The sequence below is a fragment of the Pleurodeles waltl genome, chromosome 6, assembly GCF_031143425.1.
Source record: "Pleurodeles waltl isolate 20211129_DDA chromosome 6, aPleWal1.hap1.20221129, whole genome shotgun sequence".
NCBI classification, from domain to species: Eukaryota; Metazoa; Chordata; class Amphibia; order Caudata; family Salamandridae; genus Pleurodeles; species Pleurodeles waltl.
This window is the reverse complement of record NC_090445.1, coordinates 1,646,720,777-1,646,738,211: the sequence shown is the minus strand read 5'-3', so window position 1 is coordinate 1,646,738,211 and position 17,435 is coordinate 1,646,720,777. Positions and strand designations below refer to the sequence as shown.

Genomic DNA, 17,435 nt, shown 5'->3' with positions numbered 1-17,435 from the left:
GAGCCTCCCAAAAGCCAGACTGAGGTGAGAGCCTTTTTAGGCCTCACTGGCTACTACAGGAGGTTTGTCAAGGGGTATGGTACCATTGTTACCCCCTTGACTGAGTTGACTTCTAAGAAGCAACCAAAGAAGGTGATCTGCACAGAGGCCTGCCAGACCGTTTTTGGTGCTCTGAAGGCTGCCATGTGCACAGCACCTGTGCTGAAGGCACCTGATCACTCCAAGGAGTTTGTTGTGAAAACAGACGACTCAGAGCATGGTATTGGAGCAGTAATCTCATAGCTTAATGAAGGGGGCCTAGATCAACGTGTAGCCTTTCTTAGCAGGAGGTTACTTCAAGGGAACGTAGGTGGAGTGCCATAGAACGTGAAGCTTTTGCTGTGGTCTGGGTGCTGAAAAAGTTAGGGCTCTACTTATTTGGGACTCCTTCCAGGTTCAGACCGACCACAGGCCCCTCAGATGGTTAATGCAGATGAGGGGTGAGAATCCAAAACTGTTGAGGTGGTCCATTTCCCTACAGGGGATGGACTTTACGTTGGAACACCACCCTGGCACACAACACGCCAATGCTGATGGTCTGTCCAGATTCTTCCGCCTTAGTGATGAGAACTCCCATGAGGTTGGGTAGTTGCTCCCCACTTTCAGCTGCGGGGGACACATGTTAGTCTTGATATCCTTGTTGTGGTCTCCCCTAACTTTTTGCCTCTGTTTCCCAGGTTGTTGATGTGTGCTGGACTCTGTTTTTTGCTGTTTGTTACTCTGGGCACTTTACCACTACTATCCAGTGCTAAAGTGCAAGTGCTTCTATACAAAATGTGTATGTAATTGGTTTATCCATGATTGGCATCTTTGATTTACTGGTAAGTCCTAGTACAGTGCACTAGAGGTGCCCAGGGCCTGTAAATCAAATGCTACTAGTGGACCTGCAGCACTGGTTGTGCCACCCACATTAGTAGCTCTGTAAACATGGCCCAGACCTGTACTGCAGTGTCTGTTTGTGCAGTTTTAAACTGCCAATTCGACTTGGCAAGTGTACCCACTTGCCAGGCGTAAACCTTCCCTTTTCTTACATGTAAGACACCCCTAAGATAGGCCCTAGGTAGCCTCATGGGCAGGGTGCAGTGTATGCTTAAGGTAGGACATACACTAATGTGTTTTATATGTCCTAACAGTGAAATACTGCTAATTTCGGTTTTCACTGTTGCAAGGCCTATCGCTCTCATAGGTTAACACGGGGGCTGCCTTTAAATATGATTAAAGCGTAGATTCCCTTTGGGAGCGGTTAGACATGTGGAGTTTGGGGTCTCTGAGCTCACAATTTAAAAATACATCTTTTAGTAAAGTTGATTTTAAGATTGTGTGTTTGAAAATGCCACTTTTAGGAAGTAAGCATTTTCTTGCTCTAACCATTCTGTGACTCTGCCTGTTTGTGGATTCCCTGTCTGGGTCAGTTTGACAGTTGGGCTGTTTGCTGTGCTAGGAGGGAAAGGAGGAGTGGTCACTTACACCAGAAAGGGCTGTGCCTGCCCTCACACAATGCAGTCTCCACCCCCCCCTGGTGTGTGTCTGGGACCTGGCCTGGGCAAAGCAGGATTTCACAAACAAGAGAGACTTTTCTTTGAAGTAAGCCTATTTCAAAGGCCAAAATGGGTATAAGAAGGGCTCCCAAACCACAGACTTCAGATCACTTCTGGATATCAAGAGGAACCTCTGCCAGTAGAAGAGCTGAAGAGCTGAGGAGAAGAGCTGCTCTGCCTGTGACTGTGCTTTGTGGAGCTGTCCTGCAGTTGCTGCTTCTGCCTGGTGAGAGGGGACAAAGACTGGACTTTGTTGTGCTTTCCTGCTTGTGAAGAAATCTCCAAGGGCTTGTCCTGAGCTTGCCTCCTGTTGTCGAAGTCTCTGGGCTATCAAAGACTTCACCTGCGAGCACCTGGACTCTCTGTTGAGACTCCTGCCCTGCCAAGTGGTGCCCTATCCAGTTCCTGGGGCCTTGACAGGTGAACTGGGAGACCAAGCCTGAAAATCCACGCATAGACCTCTGTGCGAGGAAATTTCCGACGCAACCTCAGAGAGTGGCTGAAGAAACGACGCACCGCTGGATCCGCGGCTGAAATCGATGGAACGCTTGCAGCGCAGCTGGGAGATAGATGCACACGGCTGGAGAAATGAGGCACCTCACCACTGACGGAGATTGTTAACATCGCAACCCACACAGCGCGGTTTTGCTATCACCGTGCAGCAGGATTCTCAATGCAAACCTTGGTGGGTGCGGAAAACCGACACAACGCATGCCGGGCCCGAGTGCTGCCTGATTAAACGCATCGCTTCCCTGCGGGGAGGAAAAACGACGCACGCTGACCTGACCGGAGAATGAGAAATGATGCACAATCTCGCTTGCGGGTGAGAAACTGACACACTGCTTACCTTTTTCAACGCACACTCACCCATGTGTGTTATTTTGAGGCTACCCAGGTACTTTTCAACACTAACAGTGTTTTACCTGTTTATAAAAGGATTTAAGAATCTTTTTGCTTTTTAATTAATAACTTGACTTGTGTATGTTGGATTTTTGTCGTTTTAGTCTTGTTTTGTTTAGATAAATATTTTCTATTTTTCTAAACCGGTGTTTTCATTTTGTAGTGTTTTCCTTAAGTTACTGTATGTGTTGGTACAAATACTTTACACCTAGCACTCTGAAGTTTAGCCTGCCTGCTCGTGCCAAGCTACCAAGGGGGTAAGCGGGGGTTAGCTGAGGGTGATTCTCCTTTACCCTGACTAGAGTGAGGTTCCTTGCTTGGACAAGGGGTATTCTGACTGCCAACCAATGACCCCATTTCTAACAGAAATCAATAGTAGAAACTGGACTCACTCAGAGAGTTCGTCAAACACCGCGGGCTCAAGATCCTCTCATATGCTGGCGATACACAGCTTATTCTCTCCCTCACCGATGAACCATCAAACGCCAAAAGAAACTTCCACAACGGAATGAATGTAATCACCGACTGGATGAGAGACAGCTGCCTTCAGCTCACCTCGGACAAGATGGAGATAGTCATCCTGGGCCCTATCCTTACTGCCTGGGACAACTCATGGTGGCCCAGTGCCCTCAGACCCGCTCCATCTCTGACCGACCATGCACATAACCTCTGCATCATTCTCGACTCCTCACTGCCTGTGGACTGTCAAGTTAACGCTGTCTCATCCTCATGGTTCCACACTCTCCCTTGCTCTGGAAATCTTCGAGTGGATCCCCATCGACACAAGAAGAACAATCACTCAGGCACTTGTCAGCAGTAAACTTGACTACGGCAATGCACTCTACACTGGTATCAACAAGAGCCTCCAAACAAGACTCCAGAGACTATAGAAAGCCGTGACCAGACTGAGCCTGGACACCCCCCCGCCACAGCCACATCTCCGTCCAACTGAAAAACCTACACAGGCTCTTAATCAACAAACGCATCACTTTCAAATGCGTACAATGCCCTTCGCAACATCGACTTGCCTACCTCAACCACTGCCTCTCCTCCCGCACACCCGCAAGGCAACTCCGCTCTGCTTAACTGGCCCTCGCCACCATCCCTAGGATCTGGAAGAACACGGCTGGAAGAAAATCCTTTTCCTACCTCGCCTTGCAGACCTGGAACACGATACGCTCCACCACAGTCAGTCCCCATTGAAGGTTCAGTTCCGAAGGTCCTCAAAACATGGCTCTTCAACATCACTATAATGACCTGTCAAACCAGCCCTTCTGGCTAGATTACACTACGGGCTAGTCTGATCCTTTCATTCCATTTCAGTCATGTAAAGGATTCAGGGTTAATAAGAATAGCACAATGGTACACATCCGCCTCACAGGCAGTGCAGCTTCTTAGTGGGAAGGTGGGGACCCGTTTTATTGTAGAGGAGTGCTTTTTGGTTGCTGGTGGTACAGGGCAGATGGGTTTTCTCCCTGCAGCACCTTTGGCACCTGGTTGGTTCATGTCTCTTACAGGATCGTCACAAGCAGCGCTGACCTTAGGTGCGTTAGGGGGGAAAGGCTGAGGGGTCTGCAGTTGCTTGGCCCAGAGAGTCCAGTATATATATGATAAACTCTTCAAAATGTGAATCCCTGAGACCATTGCAATGCAATTCCGTTTAGTATATTGAATTATATCATTGTGTTGAGTGGCGATAATTAGAAGTCATGGTTTCTAAACATGAACTCAGAAACATTCACACCCCCACACCGACTGCCTTGAGGACCATGTGTTTAGTGAACCTAGTTGTCTTTTGCCCCCTATATGTGTTCTAGGATTTAACTATGAATGGAGTAACATTATAGTCTTTTGCGCATGTATTTCAAGAGGCTCTTATATGATGGTGTGGAAAAAGTAGTTGCCTAGAATCACACAATGTGGTCTGGTGGAAGCTGAGCTTGATGCAAGATTTTCTAGTTTCACTTTTTGGAATAGGGCAACTACATGGTTATCTCTTTTGTGCTCCCATTTTAGACCAAAACTTAATGCTCTGTGTTTAATTCTTTGAAGCTCTAAATGACCACACTGGGTTAAATACATCTGGGCCACATGTTTCACAAGGATTGGTGGTGGCAGTGTTTAGGGAGGTGATGTTTTTATGCAGAAAAAAATGGAAAACAAACCACCCACACTTAGTCAATTCATCGAGACTAACTAAATGTCTTTATTCATTCTTATCCATTCTTGAATTAATTCATTCACCCACTGGTGACCCATCTAACTAGTCATTCGGTAAGCCATGCCATCCTGTCACTAATTTCCGTCCAACCATTCAGTGACTGGACAAGGTTCAATAATGAAAAATGTGTTATAAAACACGCCATATTTTTTTAATCCTTCTGGGGAGGAGGAGACTCCTCGCCCCACCACCACAACCACCCACCCCACACACATACCTCCCCTAAATCCCCCACCCCCTTAAGTGGGCAGATTTGTTTGCTTCGCTCGCTACGTGCACTATTAGGGTTGGTCTGGCAAAATTGGCCAGGGCTCCTTTAGGTTCTCAGTCTAGCCCTGAGACAGTCCCTCTTGACTGAGCCATTGACACTCTACTCGGTTTACCTGGGAGCTTGTTTTTAATTGGCCAGCAGGAGTTCGAGTCTGGAAGTATTAGTTGCGACCTGTCATGTTTTCTATCAGGAGGCAAGTGGTGTAACCCAATTAGCGCATTGCTGCGCCCGAGGGCCCGCTGCCCCATCACACTGGTTATTGGGTTTCTCATTGCTTCCAGACAGCCCTGGCCCCTTGCACAGGCTCTGGCTAATGGAATCATGGCTAATTGGAGAGACGCCTTGGCAACCAGGCTCACGACCCAAATGGGATTATCATGTGCAGACAAAAACAAAGAGCGAGGCACTTGTGACTGCTCCAGAGCTGCAGGGGTGAGGACATAAGCAGGAGACAGGCCATTGGCTGTATCTCCATCCTCCTCATCTCCTTATGAGCAGCAGAGCTGGGAGGCCTGGTCGCAACTCCTCAGAAGCCTGCAGGCTGAGACACAGGCCAAAGACTGGAGTCTGCAGACACCTTGCATCCAGTGGGCGCGAGGCCGACCGCGTCTCAAGTGACTAATTTCACTTTTCTGCACTCTTCCATTTATTATCAATTTCTGTACATTTCTATTGCCTCAAAGCAGAGGTAAGGTGACATTCTGAATCAATGCACAGCAGTCAGCTGAAGGGCTCAGTGAGTTTACCGCTGACAAATGAGGTGCTCAGAGTTCACATTTCAGCAAGGCAGGCGCTTCCTTACTTGTTTCTTAAGAGGGTATATTTAGTACCATAAAACTGACTTATAATATTGTTTATTTATAGCAGAGACACAAGACAAAAGGTCATTACTTACTTCCGTATAACAACAAGTTATTCTGATCTAAATTACTTCTATCCTGTCCCAACTCCAATTTCCCCAGCCTTTGCTGTAGTTCTTGTTTTGTATGATTCTCTGTCGACCCCACCTCTCTCTTTTTGTCCCCCTTTACTCTCGGTCTCTAAACTGCCTGAAGTGCACTGCAAAGAGGAACAGTTGTCCACTTCACAGTGTCCAGCATTCTTTCTCCCGCAGCAGTTTTTGCTAAGACACTACAGCGACCAACACAGGACCACAGTCTCCATCCAAGCCAGTGGAAAGTAGTTTGTTTCATTCAATTGTAAAACTCCTCCTCGCGATGATAATTTAGGAATAGAGTGCAAGGTACCTATTCAGCAGCCCGTCTCCTCAAATAATTGTTTGAACTGAGGCTAGAGAAAGAAAAAAGGAGCTAGTGCTGCAAAACACACAAGGTCGAGTGCACAGCTCTAGGTTGGAACCTTTGACCAGTTACTTGAAATGTTTCCAGACATGAGGTCTGGTGGATGTGTTCTGTGCATTATGGTGAGTATATTCAGACTTAAGTTGCTAACATGTCTGAACAGATATTGAAACGTGTATCTATTCTGATACAGTTATTGGTTCTTGGAGTTGCTATGTGGCCTAACGGATAGAGCTTGGCCCAAGCTCCTGTGATTCCAGGCAAATCATTTAATCTCACTGTGCCATGGAAAAAAGTCACCCTAAATGGGAAGAGTATGTCCAGACGTGGGCCCCGTGCTCGCTATGCCACCAGATTAAAGCTAGCATACTTGATGAAGGTAGATACCCTGACACCAGTCCCAGGATGCTTGTTTTCTGGTCCAGGAAGGGCCTGGTCTGTTTCCACTGGGAGCAGGGTCAAGACTGATTTGCATGTGGCTGGGTCCAAACTGGAATGGGGTGGACAGCAAAACTAACGATTTAGGCCCAGATCCATGACTTGTCAGTGAATGTTTGACATTGCTCAGCATTGCGTCCACCATCTGTTCGTTTTGCATGAAATCATGAAGGCGCACAGGTTTACATCATAGATGCACTGGGTACATATCAAGCTTTCCTGTTCTACACGGTTCCCCATGTTGCATGGTTGCCAGGAGTGAGACTTTCACCTTGACCTCAAACTGTAGGCGTTATCAAATTCATAACATTAACAAACAAGCAGCCTGTCAGATTACACAGCGCCCAGGAGCCAACAGAAGACTTCCCAGATTGCACATTCAGGGGCCATTGTTTCCAGTCTTTGTATGCAGAGACTCCTGCCTAACCCTTCCCTCAGCATAGATATATGGCACATCACATATGGGACAACCTGCACATGCCATTCAAAGTACCTGCTGCAGACATGCCAACCTATGAATAATTCCCATCATGCTCTAAGACGTGATCCTGGGGTAACACAAGGCAGAAACGGGTGGCTGTGGACTGGGGACAGGTTTTTAGAGCAACAGCACTGCCTACAAATCACCGGGAGCCAATGTTTGTGTATCATGGAAGGGAATAAAGACAAAATTTAGTTGGACAGTGCAGATTCCCTACAAATGAGCTGGTAACCGAACTCACCATGTGTTGTGCCTTTTCACTGAGTGGATGTGTGACAAACTGTGGGCGTAGGAGAGTTGGCGGGTCTGCATTAATTGGTCCAGCATGTACTTTTGCAGCAAATCCAAATTAATTGAGTCTGTTCAGAGTGCTGTTTATTAATATTCACCATTTTTAACTGCCCTCTGTCTTTACGTAGAAGCAGAATGCAGGTATACATAGCCTTTTTTCTTTTTTCACAGTCCCTGCTTAATAAGCCTTATCAAAGCCTTTTTCTACCCAAAGAATACATTTTGGGTTGTAAGTAATTGATTGAGGAGGGTGGAGGCCCTACTCGGTTAACAACCACAATTGTGGCCATGGTTGACCAAGAAAATCACTCAGTTAGCCTGTGCTTTAACTCTCTGGTATCTTGGCTCAAAGTAGTCAGGCTTAACTTGGAGGCAATGTGTAAGATATTATACAGCACACAAATAGTAATAGATTGAAAACACAACACTAAAAAAATCCCAAAACAATTTAGAAAAATAGAGTACATTTTAACAAATAAAAGTGTACCAATCAACAAAAAAACAATCAGTAGAACTGGAGATAACTACATTTTAAAGTTTCAAATTAAAATAGCACCAAAAAGCACACAGCATCAACTGTGGCTATTTGGTCACGCTGGACCGGCTCAAAGTCACAAGTTTAGTCTGACCGTGATGGAGGTTAGTCCCGCTGAGGGATGTATCTTAAGTTCTTGATGCGAAGCTTTGCATTGCTAGGTTTAGGTTCCAATCAGGAGCTGTGCAGTGCTGTGATGCGAGTACTGCATTGAGATGCATCATTTCCAGTCAGGAGCTGTGAGGGCTGCAATCCGGGTCCTGTGTTGAGGTGTATTGTGCTGCGTTGCTGCTGATCAGGAGCTGTGATGTGAGGTCCTGTGTCTCGTTGCATTGTGCTGTCTGTTACGATGAAGCCATCAATCAGGATGCGCAATGCAAGGTCCTGCTTTGGGTTGTATTTTGCTGCATCAGATCTGATGGAACCCACAGCCAGGAAAAGAGGAAGGCACTCTGATGCCAGACAAGGGTACCATACCACCTCTTGAGAATCACGATTCACTCCAGGCAGAGACCAGCAGAAAAGGTCAAGCATGTCCAGGCATATCCAATGTAGCACGTCAGCTAGGCAGCTGCTGAAAAGCTTATGAGGCTTGTTGTATATCTGTAGCTCCCATGGAAGGTCAGCCAACTGACTCTTGGAGTCACTCTGATTATTCTGGGATAAATGGAAGCAAGTCCAGTCTTCCTCCTAAGACAGTCCTTCAAGTAGCAGGGCAGTCCTTCTTCTGTACCTTCCACTGGTCCAGAGTTCTCCAGAGTGGCTCTTGTGGTCTAGTATTTTTACCTAGTGCCAGCCTTTCTGTTGGGTAACTCCCCGCCCTACCATCAGCACTGGTTCTGGAAAATTTCATTCCCTCTCCTGGGCAAGGGTCCAAAATGTCTGAGGTGACAAAAGGCAGGGTGGGCCTGATGTCATCTTCTATTGTGTGTGCAACAAGCCAAGCCTTTTGAAATGTAAGTTGGGCTGGGTACAGGTTCTCCTAGTCAGGGTGGACCATTTGTTCCACACCTAAGCCCCCTTTGTGTTACTTTCTGCAAGCAAAGCACATATCCCAGCAGCAGAGCTGTTTACAGTCATGTGACCCAGGACACGGGCAGAAGCCACAAATGGTTAAGGGCCTGATTTGGAACTCGGCGGATGGAATACTCCGTTACAAACACTACGGCTATTCCATCCTCTGTAATACGATCTACATAGGTTATAATGGTAATACAGCAGACGGGATATCTGTCACGTTTGTGATGGAGTATTCTCCTCAAAGACCTAATCAGGCCCCAAGTCAAGAAAATGCCAACTTTCTAAAAGGGGCACTTTCAGAATTGTAGCTTAAAATCTGACGTTACGATTAAGCAGGACTTTAAATTCAGTTGATTTGAGTGTAAACAGCATACCTCTATCTTCTCCTAATTCAAGGTTAATACTTAGTAAATATAATAAGGTGACCCATGGTTAGGCAATGGGAGAGAAATGCCCCCTACAACAGTGAAAAGCAACTGTAGGAGTTTTTCACTGTTGGAACATGTAAACGTTAAGTACACATGTCCTAATATTTAAATACAGTGCACCCTACCCTTTGAGCCTTTAAGGTCTATGTGAGAGGTGACTTATAAGTATTACAATGAAAGATTTTTACCTGAAAAAGGGTTTAATTACAAGGTCAAACTGATAGTTTAAAATTGCAGCACAGACTGCAGTGGCCTGAGACATATTTTAAAAGGCTACATTTGTGGGTGGCACAAAGAGTACTGCAGGCCCACTAGCAGCATTTGATTTGCAGTCCCTGGGTACATGTAGTAAATTAAATCTACCTATCAGGTAGATGCCAGTTGTACCAAGCATTTAGGGAGAGAGCAAAAGCAATTTGCTGCTGCTTAATAGGGAAAAGGTGCACAGAGTCCTTATGCCAGCAAAAATGGGTTCAGCAACAGAAGGCAAAAAACCTAAGGGAGACCCTGCAAAAAGGGCCAGGTCGAACAGTGCCAAGTAAGTTATAACCTATATAATCCAGACGGACAATAACAATATCTTAAAATGGTAACCAGACCGTCCAATATTTGTGTGTGTTTTTTTCAGATCTTATAAGTAAACTAAATATTATAGCCACTTGTTACTGTGTTACTTTGTCGTAACTGATTTCAAGGTTACAACAGCATTTTTCTTTGTAAACTGATATCCAAAAATCCAAAGTGCGTTGGAAATTGTGTCCATATTAAATTGGTTGTTATGAAATATTGACAGCAAGTTTTTAGAATAAAATATTTATTTGTTAAACTAACTTGTACTTGTTCTGTGGAGGGCATACATGCTGTGCTCACGTGTTTGATTTAGAGAGTAATAACCTGTTATAACATTTTCAGAAATCAGTAATTTTTATTTTTTAGTGTATGCATCTACAATACAAATGTTTCTATTTGTTAGTTTCATGGTGAGATGAATTTTAGAAGTAAGTTACCTATGATCACTACACATGCCCTGGTGCTAAATATCAAGTGTATTGTGTGTTTTAATGTCATGGGTGCTTTAAATAATTTTTTCTTGCTCTTGTGAGCCATGGTTTTCAAAAACTGAAATTATCTGTTCCTGCATGCTATATATTTGCAAACATTTGAGCACTCTTGGTGGTGAGTCCAAATTCTATTGTGTTTATTCTGTGGCGTGATATAAGGAGGAGAGAGGACACTTATTGCTAGTTCATCCCCTTCCTCCAATCTCTTGAGCATGGATACCAACAAACCCATGCTTGTGTGACACATAGAGGCAGTCCTCACTTCTGATCCAACAACACTTTGCTTTTTGGTACTCTGAATCATAAAAGTACAACTACAACCTCAATAAAGTATTGTGTATTGTATGAATTCAGCACTGGGCCATGTTGTCGCCTTTGGCCATGGGGCATTTGACCATGTGCTGCAAGAGGTCAAGCAATGGCTTGCCCATTCCTAACAGAGCTACTTTCTTCTTCCCCAGGGGACGGCTATTATCTCGCCATTGGTGGAGGTGTTGCCCAGCACTGCTGGTCCTATATCATGACAGTGCTACAGGACATGAAGTTCTGTTGCACAATGATAGACCGCTCCAATGACATGGGTATGATTAGTGTCCAGGGACCAGCCAGGTGAGTTCAAATGACTAGTACTCTGCTATGTGAATAGGGTTTAAAGAATTGAGTGAGATGCATTGGTCTTTGGCCTTTGCAGGTGAGAAGACACCTTAAAACTTTTGGATAGAAGTGGATATTGCCAAAGCAAACCACCTACCACTGAGCACCTTTGCCAAATGTTGAGTGCTTGACCACCCGATTGCACTCAACGCGCCCCTGCCCACACATGTTATGTGCAGTCTGCAGTCGACTAGGCCTGTCATAATCTTTTCTTAAACTACTTCTTAGAATTTGTCAGTTCTCTTTTCCACCTCTTTTCCTCCTCACCTCTAAATATCTTCGTGTTGCTGCATTGACTACTATACACTGCAGTGACATCAACTACACCCAGTGCTTGAAATGGAAAAAAAGAAGTGCAGGTACTCTGTACCATTGTACCTGCTTGTTTCTGAGAAGTGCTGGTACTCTCCAATTAAAAGTATTATGTTTTTCTTTTGAAGTGCAGGTACTCTCCCTCTCAAAAGAAAAAAGTGCCGGTACTCCGTACAGGACAGTACCGGTTCATTTAAAGCACTGCCTACACCCAAGTAAAATCTTGGTTGTGAACAAAGTTCTCTAAAATTCCTAACATACCTTCTGACTGACATGCAGAAAAGGCTGCTTATCCAGTGGTGTGCTGGTGCAACAACTAGCCGACTCTCAAAGCTTTACCTTCAGTGTTGCCTCAGAAATAGTAGTTCTCACGCTTCACTGCAGGAACCAATTATTTCAACTGCTGTCTGCCTAGACTGCAGAAGATTCTTTACACACTATATTTATTCATTATATATTGTAATCAGTAATGGTAGCAGTGGACTCCTCCTTCCAACCCCCCCCCCCTCTATGGACTGTGGTTGAGCTCCTCAGTAAGACCTCTCTAGACACTCTAAATGAGTTCTCCTAAAGTCCTTAACTTCCTCAAAGCTTTCCAAAAAGTAATCATAAATCAAAGGCCTGAGGTGCCCTTCTCGGGCTCCCAGTAGATGCTAGTATCAAATTTAATAGCATGTTTTTGTTTTACATCTGTTTCTTATGATACTATATGTTTGTAGAATGTGTGGCTGTTGATACACAAGTTCTGTATATTACTGGCATCTATTGTTGGGATCAGACATTTGCTACTTGTGCTTTTTCGATGAAGTCTTTTGAGTCACACAATATAGTGACTTGTCCCTTAGTTGGCAATGTGCATGGACAGAGAGCTGCTGCAAGGTGATGGTGCGGGGACTGGATTTTGAGACAGACAGATTTTGCTATATAGACTGAGAGTGAAAGTGCAGGATGGCTGAGAACTGGAAGCAACTGACAACAGGCATCAGTCCACCCACATCGCTCAGGGGCAACTGGAAGAGGTTCGCACTTCTGCAAAGCGCCTCCAAAGGAGCCCTTTTAAAAACCTTTACAAGCTTTACACTTAGAGAAAAGCTTGTGACATTTAAACAAAAATTGTGAAGTTAAAGTTTGAAAGCCTTGAGCAGCCCAAATCTCAGTTCTGTAATAGGGACAATATTTCCCACTGGCTAAAGGAGGGAAACAGAAATGTTATAAATATAGCAAGTGTCTGCCTTAAGCCACAGTTTCTCAATTGTTTTTACTCAAAAGGAAGTCGTCAGTTTTGATCCCTGTTGGCTGAAAATGAGTCTAAAGTTTCAAAACAAAATAGCATAGACCAATCACTCAGAACAGAAGTGGGGAGGGGTGTGGGGGGGGGGGATTTGTGACCCACATTATTGATGGTTAATCATTTGCAGCAGAATTGGTCCCAAAGTCAAACTTCTTGTGTCCATTTAAAAGACCCCACCAAAAGGATCTTCTGGTTCACAATATATGAGATACACATCATAGTTGAAGGGGAGACCTGTTTCGGCTCAAACTAGTCTCCAAAATAAATTGTTTACATAGGGGAACCACTGGTGCTCAAAGTCAGTGGCATAACGAAACCTGAGCCCCCCCTCCAACATTCATGGAGAGGGCCCCCCACAGAGCGGACACTTGTTCAGGAGCTCTCAGGCCAGGGGCCCGCCACCCGTGCACAGTGCCGGTGGGGGCTCCCTGGAGCTCCCCCCCACCTGCACGTCAGGGGCTGCGGGCCATTGTTACGCAGCTGCTCAAAGTAGATCCCTAGGGCTACTGACCCATAGGTGTTCATATCTCATCATTAGCTTGCTACTGCTGGAGCTTCTCAGGCTTAGATCACTGACAGGACTTGGTACCTCACTGGTACCCTCATTGTATCTTATGGTTCTCACCGGGAATTGGGAAGATGCCTTTTAGGTTGGCGTCTTAGAACAAAATAGAACTGCGATATCGTCAGAACCATTAAAGACAAATATTTAAAACAGTTAAAGATCTAGTGTCTCGGCCAAAGATCACAGCACAAATACCAGGGTGAAAGCATTGGGAGGTCTAAAGATTTATGACCAACCGCGAAACATTACTCCTGCTTCTAAAGGGTTCTCAGGCCTTGTGGGGACTTTAGGAAACCAGATAACTTGGCCAGCCCGAAAAGAGATAGTTACAATATTCGAATGCGCATGATGATATCCAGCAGTCACTAGGTAGAATTCCCTCTAAAGCGCGCTAACTAGATGACTGGAAGCTGGGTCTTTTAGGGGTATCAATCCCCCTTTGCCACTGAAGCATTTTTTTGCCAGAGTCCTCATTAGGGCTGATAAGATTTTCATAGTAGGAGGTGCCTCTTGTGTGAATGGGTGATCAGTATACCAGTGGTCTGATAATTGCAATATTGTCACTCTTGACAATCCAGTCCACTGGAAACATTGTGTCAACCCTGACCAGTGGCATCTGATGTTGGCTGGTGCTCTAGTCCTTATGGGCTAGCAGTTCGTAAATATTCACCAGACAAATGTTTCATTAAGACAACTTCATTTCGTTTTTAAGTCATTCAACAGCATTTGGTTTACTATTTCGTTTTTTAGACATAACATTTGAACTGCAAGGCGCTATGAAATGGTTACAAGACTCAACTTTGGTGCCAGAGCAAACACCATATAAAACGATGAATACTTGTAGCCAGTTTTTTAACTATCATTCTATTCCTTCTAAATTGAAAATAAACAGCCAATCTGGCTTAAAAATAGTATGAACATTATAACCTTGGATGGCTCACCCATCCAACTGCATTGATATTCCAATCACCAATGAGTATAGTGAAAACCTGCTCCATTGACATGTAATGTAACAAAAATATTTCAGAAGTCTTTCAAACCCAGAAATGGGCTAAAGTCAACCAAAGTACACCTGCATAACTTACTGCTGTTTAATAAATACGTTTTAAAGTCCTGTCGTCCAATCAATTGTTATTAACCAAGTCCTTTTCTCTGTAGAATTTCCATAACTGAATAAAGAAAAATCACTTATATATATGTGTGTGTGGTGATGTTTCCACTTTGGCTGTGTTCCTCAGTTGTAGTTTAAAAGTGGTTTTGTGTATGCAAGAGTTTATGGTCCTTTTTGTTAAATATGGAGGTTAAATGTAGAGTGCTAGAAATTCAAGCCTTCTTTTTAGAGTTATGTTGGAAGTTCTTTCCAGAGAATCTTCAAAACATTTTATAGCCCAAGTTTCACGTGACTCCTAAGTAACATATTAAAGACTGATCCTATGTACTGTATAATAACATTTTCTCTGCTTAATTACCCAGTTCTCTTCCAAGTCACACTCTTGACAGTGGGCTGAGCGAGACCGCAGACCCAAGATCAATAGTTTGCATTCTTCTGTGATCCTTTCCTCCCTCATACCGTTACTTTGCTATGGCGTTTCTTCCAAAGATTATATCACAGCACCTCCTTGTGGCAAGTTACAGAGTGACAGGTGGCCTTTGGATCTGTTCTAATGACTTTCATTGGCCAGTCACTGGGTGCACTGCTGCTTTTTCGTAGTGCTCTGGAGGCTGTAAAAAGCAACAATCCAAGACCTGTGACTGGTGGAACAGGAGAGTAACACGTATAGAAATACTCATGGTGCCAGCCTCTTACAGAAAAGCCTGTTCCATGTCATTGCCTTATGAGCTGGGTACATCTTAATGCTAGACCTTTAGTAGCATCAATGCTGAGAATAGGGATTCTGGATGATGCCTTGATACTATGATCCAAACAACTCTTATGGCCGAATTTTCCATGAAATATAGTCCAAATTACACGACATTACATTCAATGCAAGCACATGCTAATTTATCCAAGGTCCAAGCATCTTAGCTGCACGTAAACTCATAGCGCGTTCTTCAACATAATTATGTATTTAAGTATCTACACAGACTTCCTCTATACGTTTTGGAATTTATCATTGACTTCTATATTTCCTTGAAGTGGACACATAAATTAATACTTGTAGGCTCTGGGTTGGGCAGGCAGTTTTTTTTTTAAATTATTTATTTTGCAAGTTTATATAGTTCGAACTCGACCCGAAAGCATTGGAGCACTTTATATGAGCAATAGTTGCATTGCACAAGGCCACATTCATTTTTATAGACACGGGAGATTAAGTGATTTTCCAAGAATCACAGGATGTTGAGTCGACGCCGAGATTCGAACCGGGTTTCCCGTACCAAAGTCAGCATCTAAGATATGTTTTAAGGATCAAATGCAAGCAACAAATCACTCTTGGTGGGACTAGCTATCCAGAGAGGCATTAAAGTTGTGAAACGTTGCCTCTACTGCAGTGGTTGTCCTTCTGAGATCTGTATTTATCTATGGTTGCTGGCTCAGATTTAGATTTTTGGAGGTCACAGAATGATTTAAATTGCAATACAGTGCTAACATTTCAATGTTGCTCTATTAAACTCACTTCTCTCTTCTAACAGCCGTGCTGTGCTTCAAGAGGTGCTGGAGACTGACCTGAGCAACGAGGCTTTCCCGTTCTCAACTCATCAAGTTGTGAAGGCTGCCGGCCACATGGTAAGAAGGCAAGCAGTCAACCCTTGCTGTGATACTGACCAGGTACCGCAAGCTAATCTTTCAATCCCCAGCCCACCAGGTTCTCTTCCGCTCCTTCCTCTGCACCACTCTCAGTTCTCAAAGTTTTGTGGGACTCCTTTAGATGGAAGTAGTTCCCATTCTTTAAAGGAAAGTCGTTTCTGTCATGGGCATCTGGGTGTAAAAGAGGGAGAACCTCACACCTATCGCAAACATGCATCCTCCTTGTGTAGTAACTAGCTCTGTGTAGGTGTACTTCAGCAGTGGATCAAAAACTGGAGCCTGTGTCTAGGGCGACCCCACCCTCCAGGTCATCAATGCAACCTAAGGCATTTTGTCTGTTCTAATACTTCAAGTCAGCAAAGAAGTTCAGGGCTATATACCAGGCCCATAACATCCTGGAGTGAGTTGTCTGAATATGAGTGTCTCTCTCTCTCTCTTAATGTAGCGTGTTAATCTTTGCAAAGTAATGAAGGCCCCGTGTGGCCACCTGATCTTCAATATTACCGGTAACCAGTGCAAAGGACTAGCTGGGGTGTTATATGATTAGCGAGAGGCTTCTGTAGACTTTCAGGTAGTTTTCACAGAAATTGAAAGAGAAAACGAAGCAGTAACTGAGTAGGGTTTGAATTTGGATAAGGGCTCATATGTCTTCTTTAAACTTTACGAAAAGTAGGCAAGGCTGGCTCTGCACAAGTCTGTCTTTTTTAGGGGCTTGGAGCCAAGCACATACACTGTTGGCCTCCATGAAGACATAACTGTACAATTTTGTGCAAGAACCACCCGGTAAACTTTCAGTAGTGTCAGATGGAGCACAATGGATTCTGGTTCCATGGCAAAGGTCTTCTTGTAGGCGGTGAAAGGAGGTGATTAAAATATCTTTACAAGTTTGAAGATAGACGTAGGTAGTCTTACACTCAGATGTGTCTTACGCTAGATCTGACCATGTTTTTACTGGAAGTGGAAACTTGGCCTGGGACGGGTTCCTTGTGAGGGCTATGGGTGTCAGTGTGGAGGTTAGAGAAACAGGATGAGGTGGTGAATTTAGATAATGAGCTCAGTGTGGAATGGAATGAAGATACAGACTGTGGAGGGGGGCCTTGCAGCGGAGGACCTACTTCTGAACAGGGACTGCTTTTGGAATGTAACAGCTGGCTGACGAGTGAAGGTGTTGGCTGTAGAGTGGTCAGCTGCCTGTGGGGAGGAGGTGCTGGTCTTGGGTGGAGGTGATGTCTGTGGCTGAAAGAGCTGGATTTGGAATGGATGTGCTGGTTGTAGAGTGAGGTGCTTCTCTGTAATGTGAGGTGCTGGACGTGGAGTGAAATATCCCAAAATGGAGTGAAACT

At 44.5% G+C, this 17,435-nt stretch overlaps 1 protein-coding gene across 2 annotated transcripts in view; it reads left to right on the top strand.

The window, feature by feature from the left end:
• SARDH (sarcosine dehydrogenase) overlaps positions 1-17,435 on the top strand; it is a 460,574-nt gene that overhangs the window by 361,025 nt on the left and 82,114 nt on the right. For both annotated transcript variants that reach the window (XM_069241559.1, XM_069241560.1), the window contains exons 16-17: positions 10,986-11,133; positions 15,978-16,071. In XM_069241559.1, the coding sequence (XP_069097660.1) occupies positions 10,986-11,133; positions 15,978-16,071 (242 nt within the window). The remainder of the gene's footprint in view (positions 1-10,985; positions 11,134-15,977; positions 16,072-17,435) is intronic.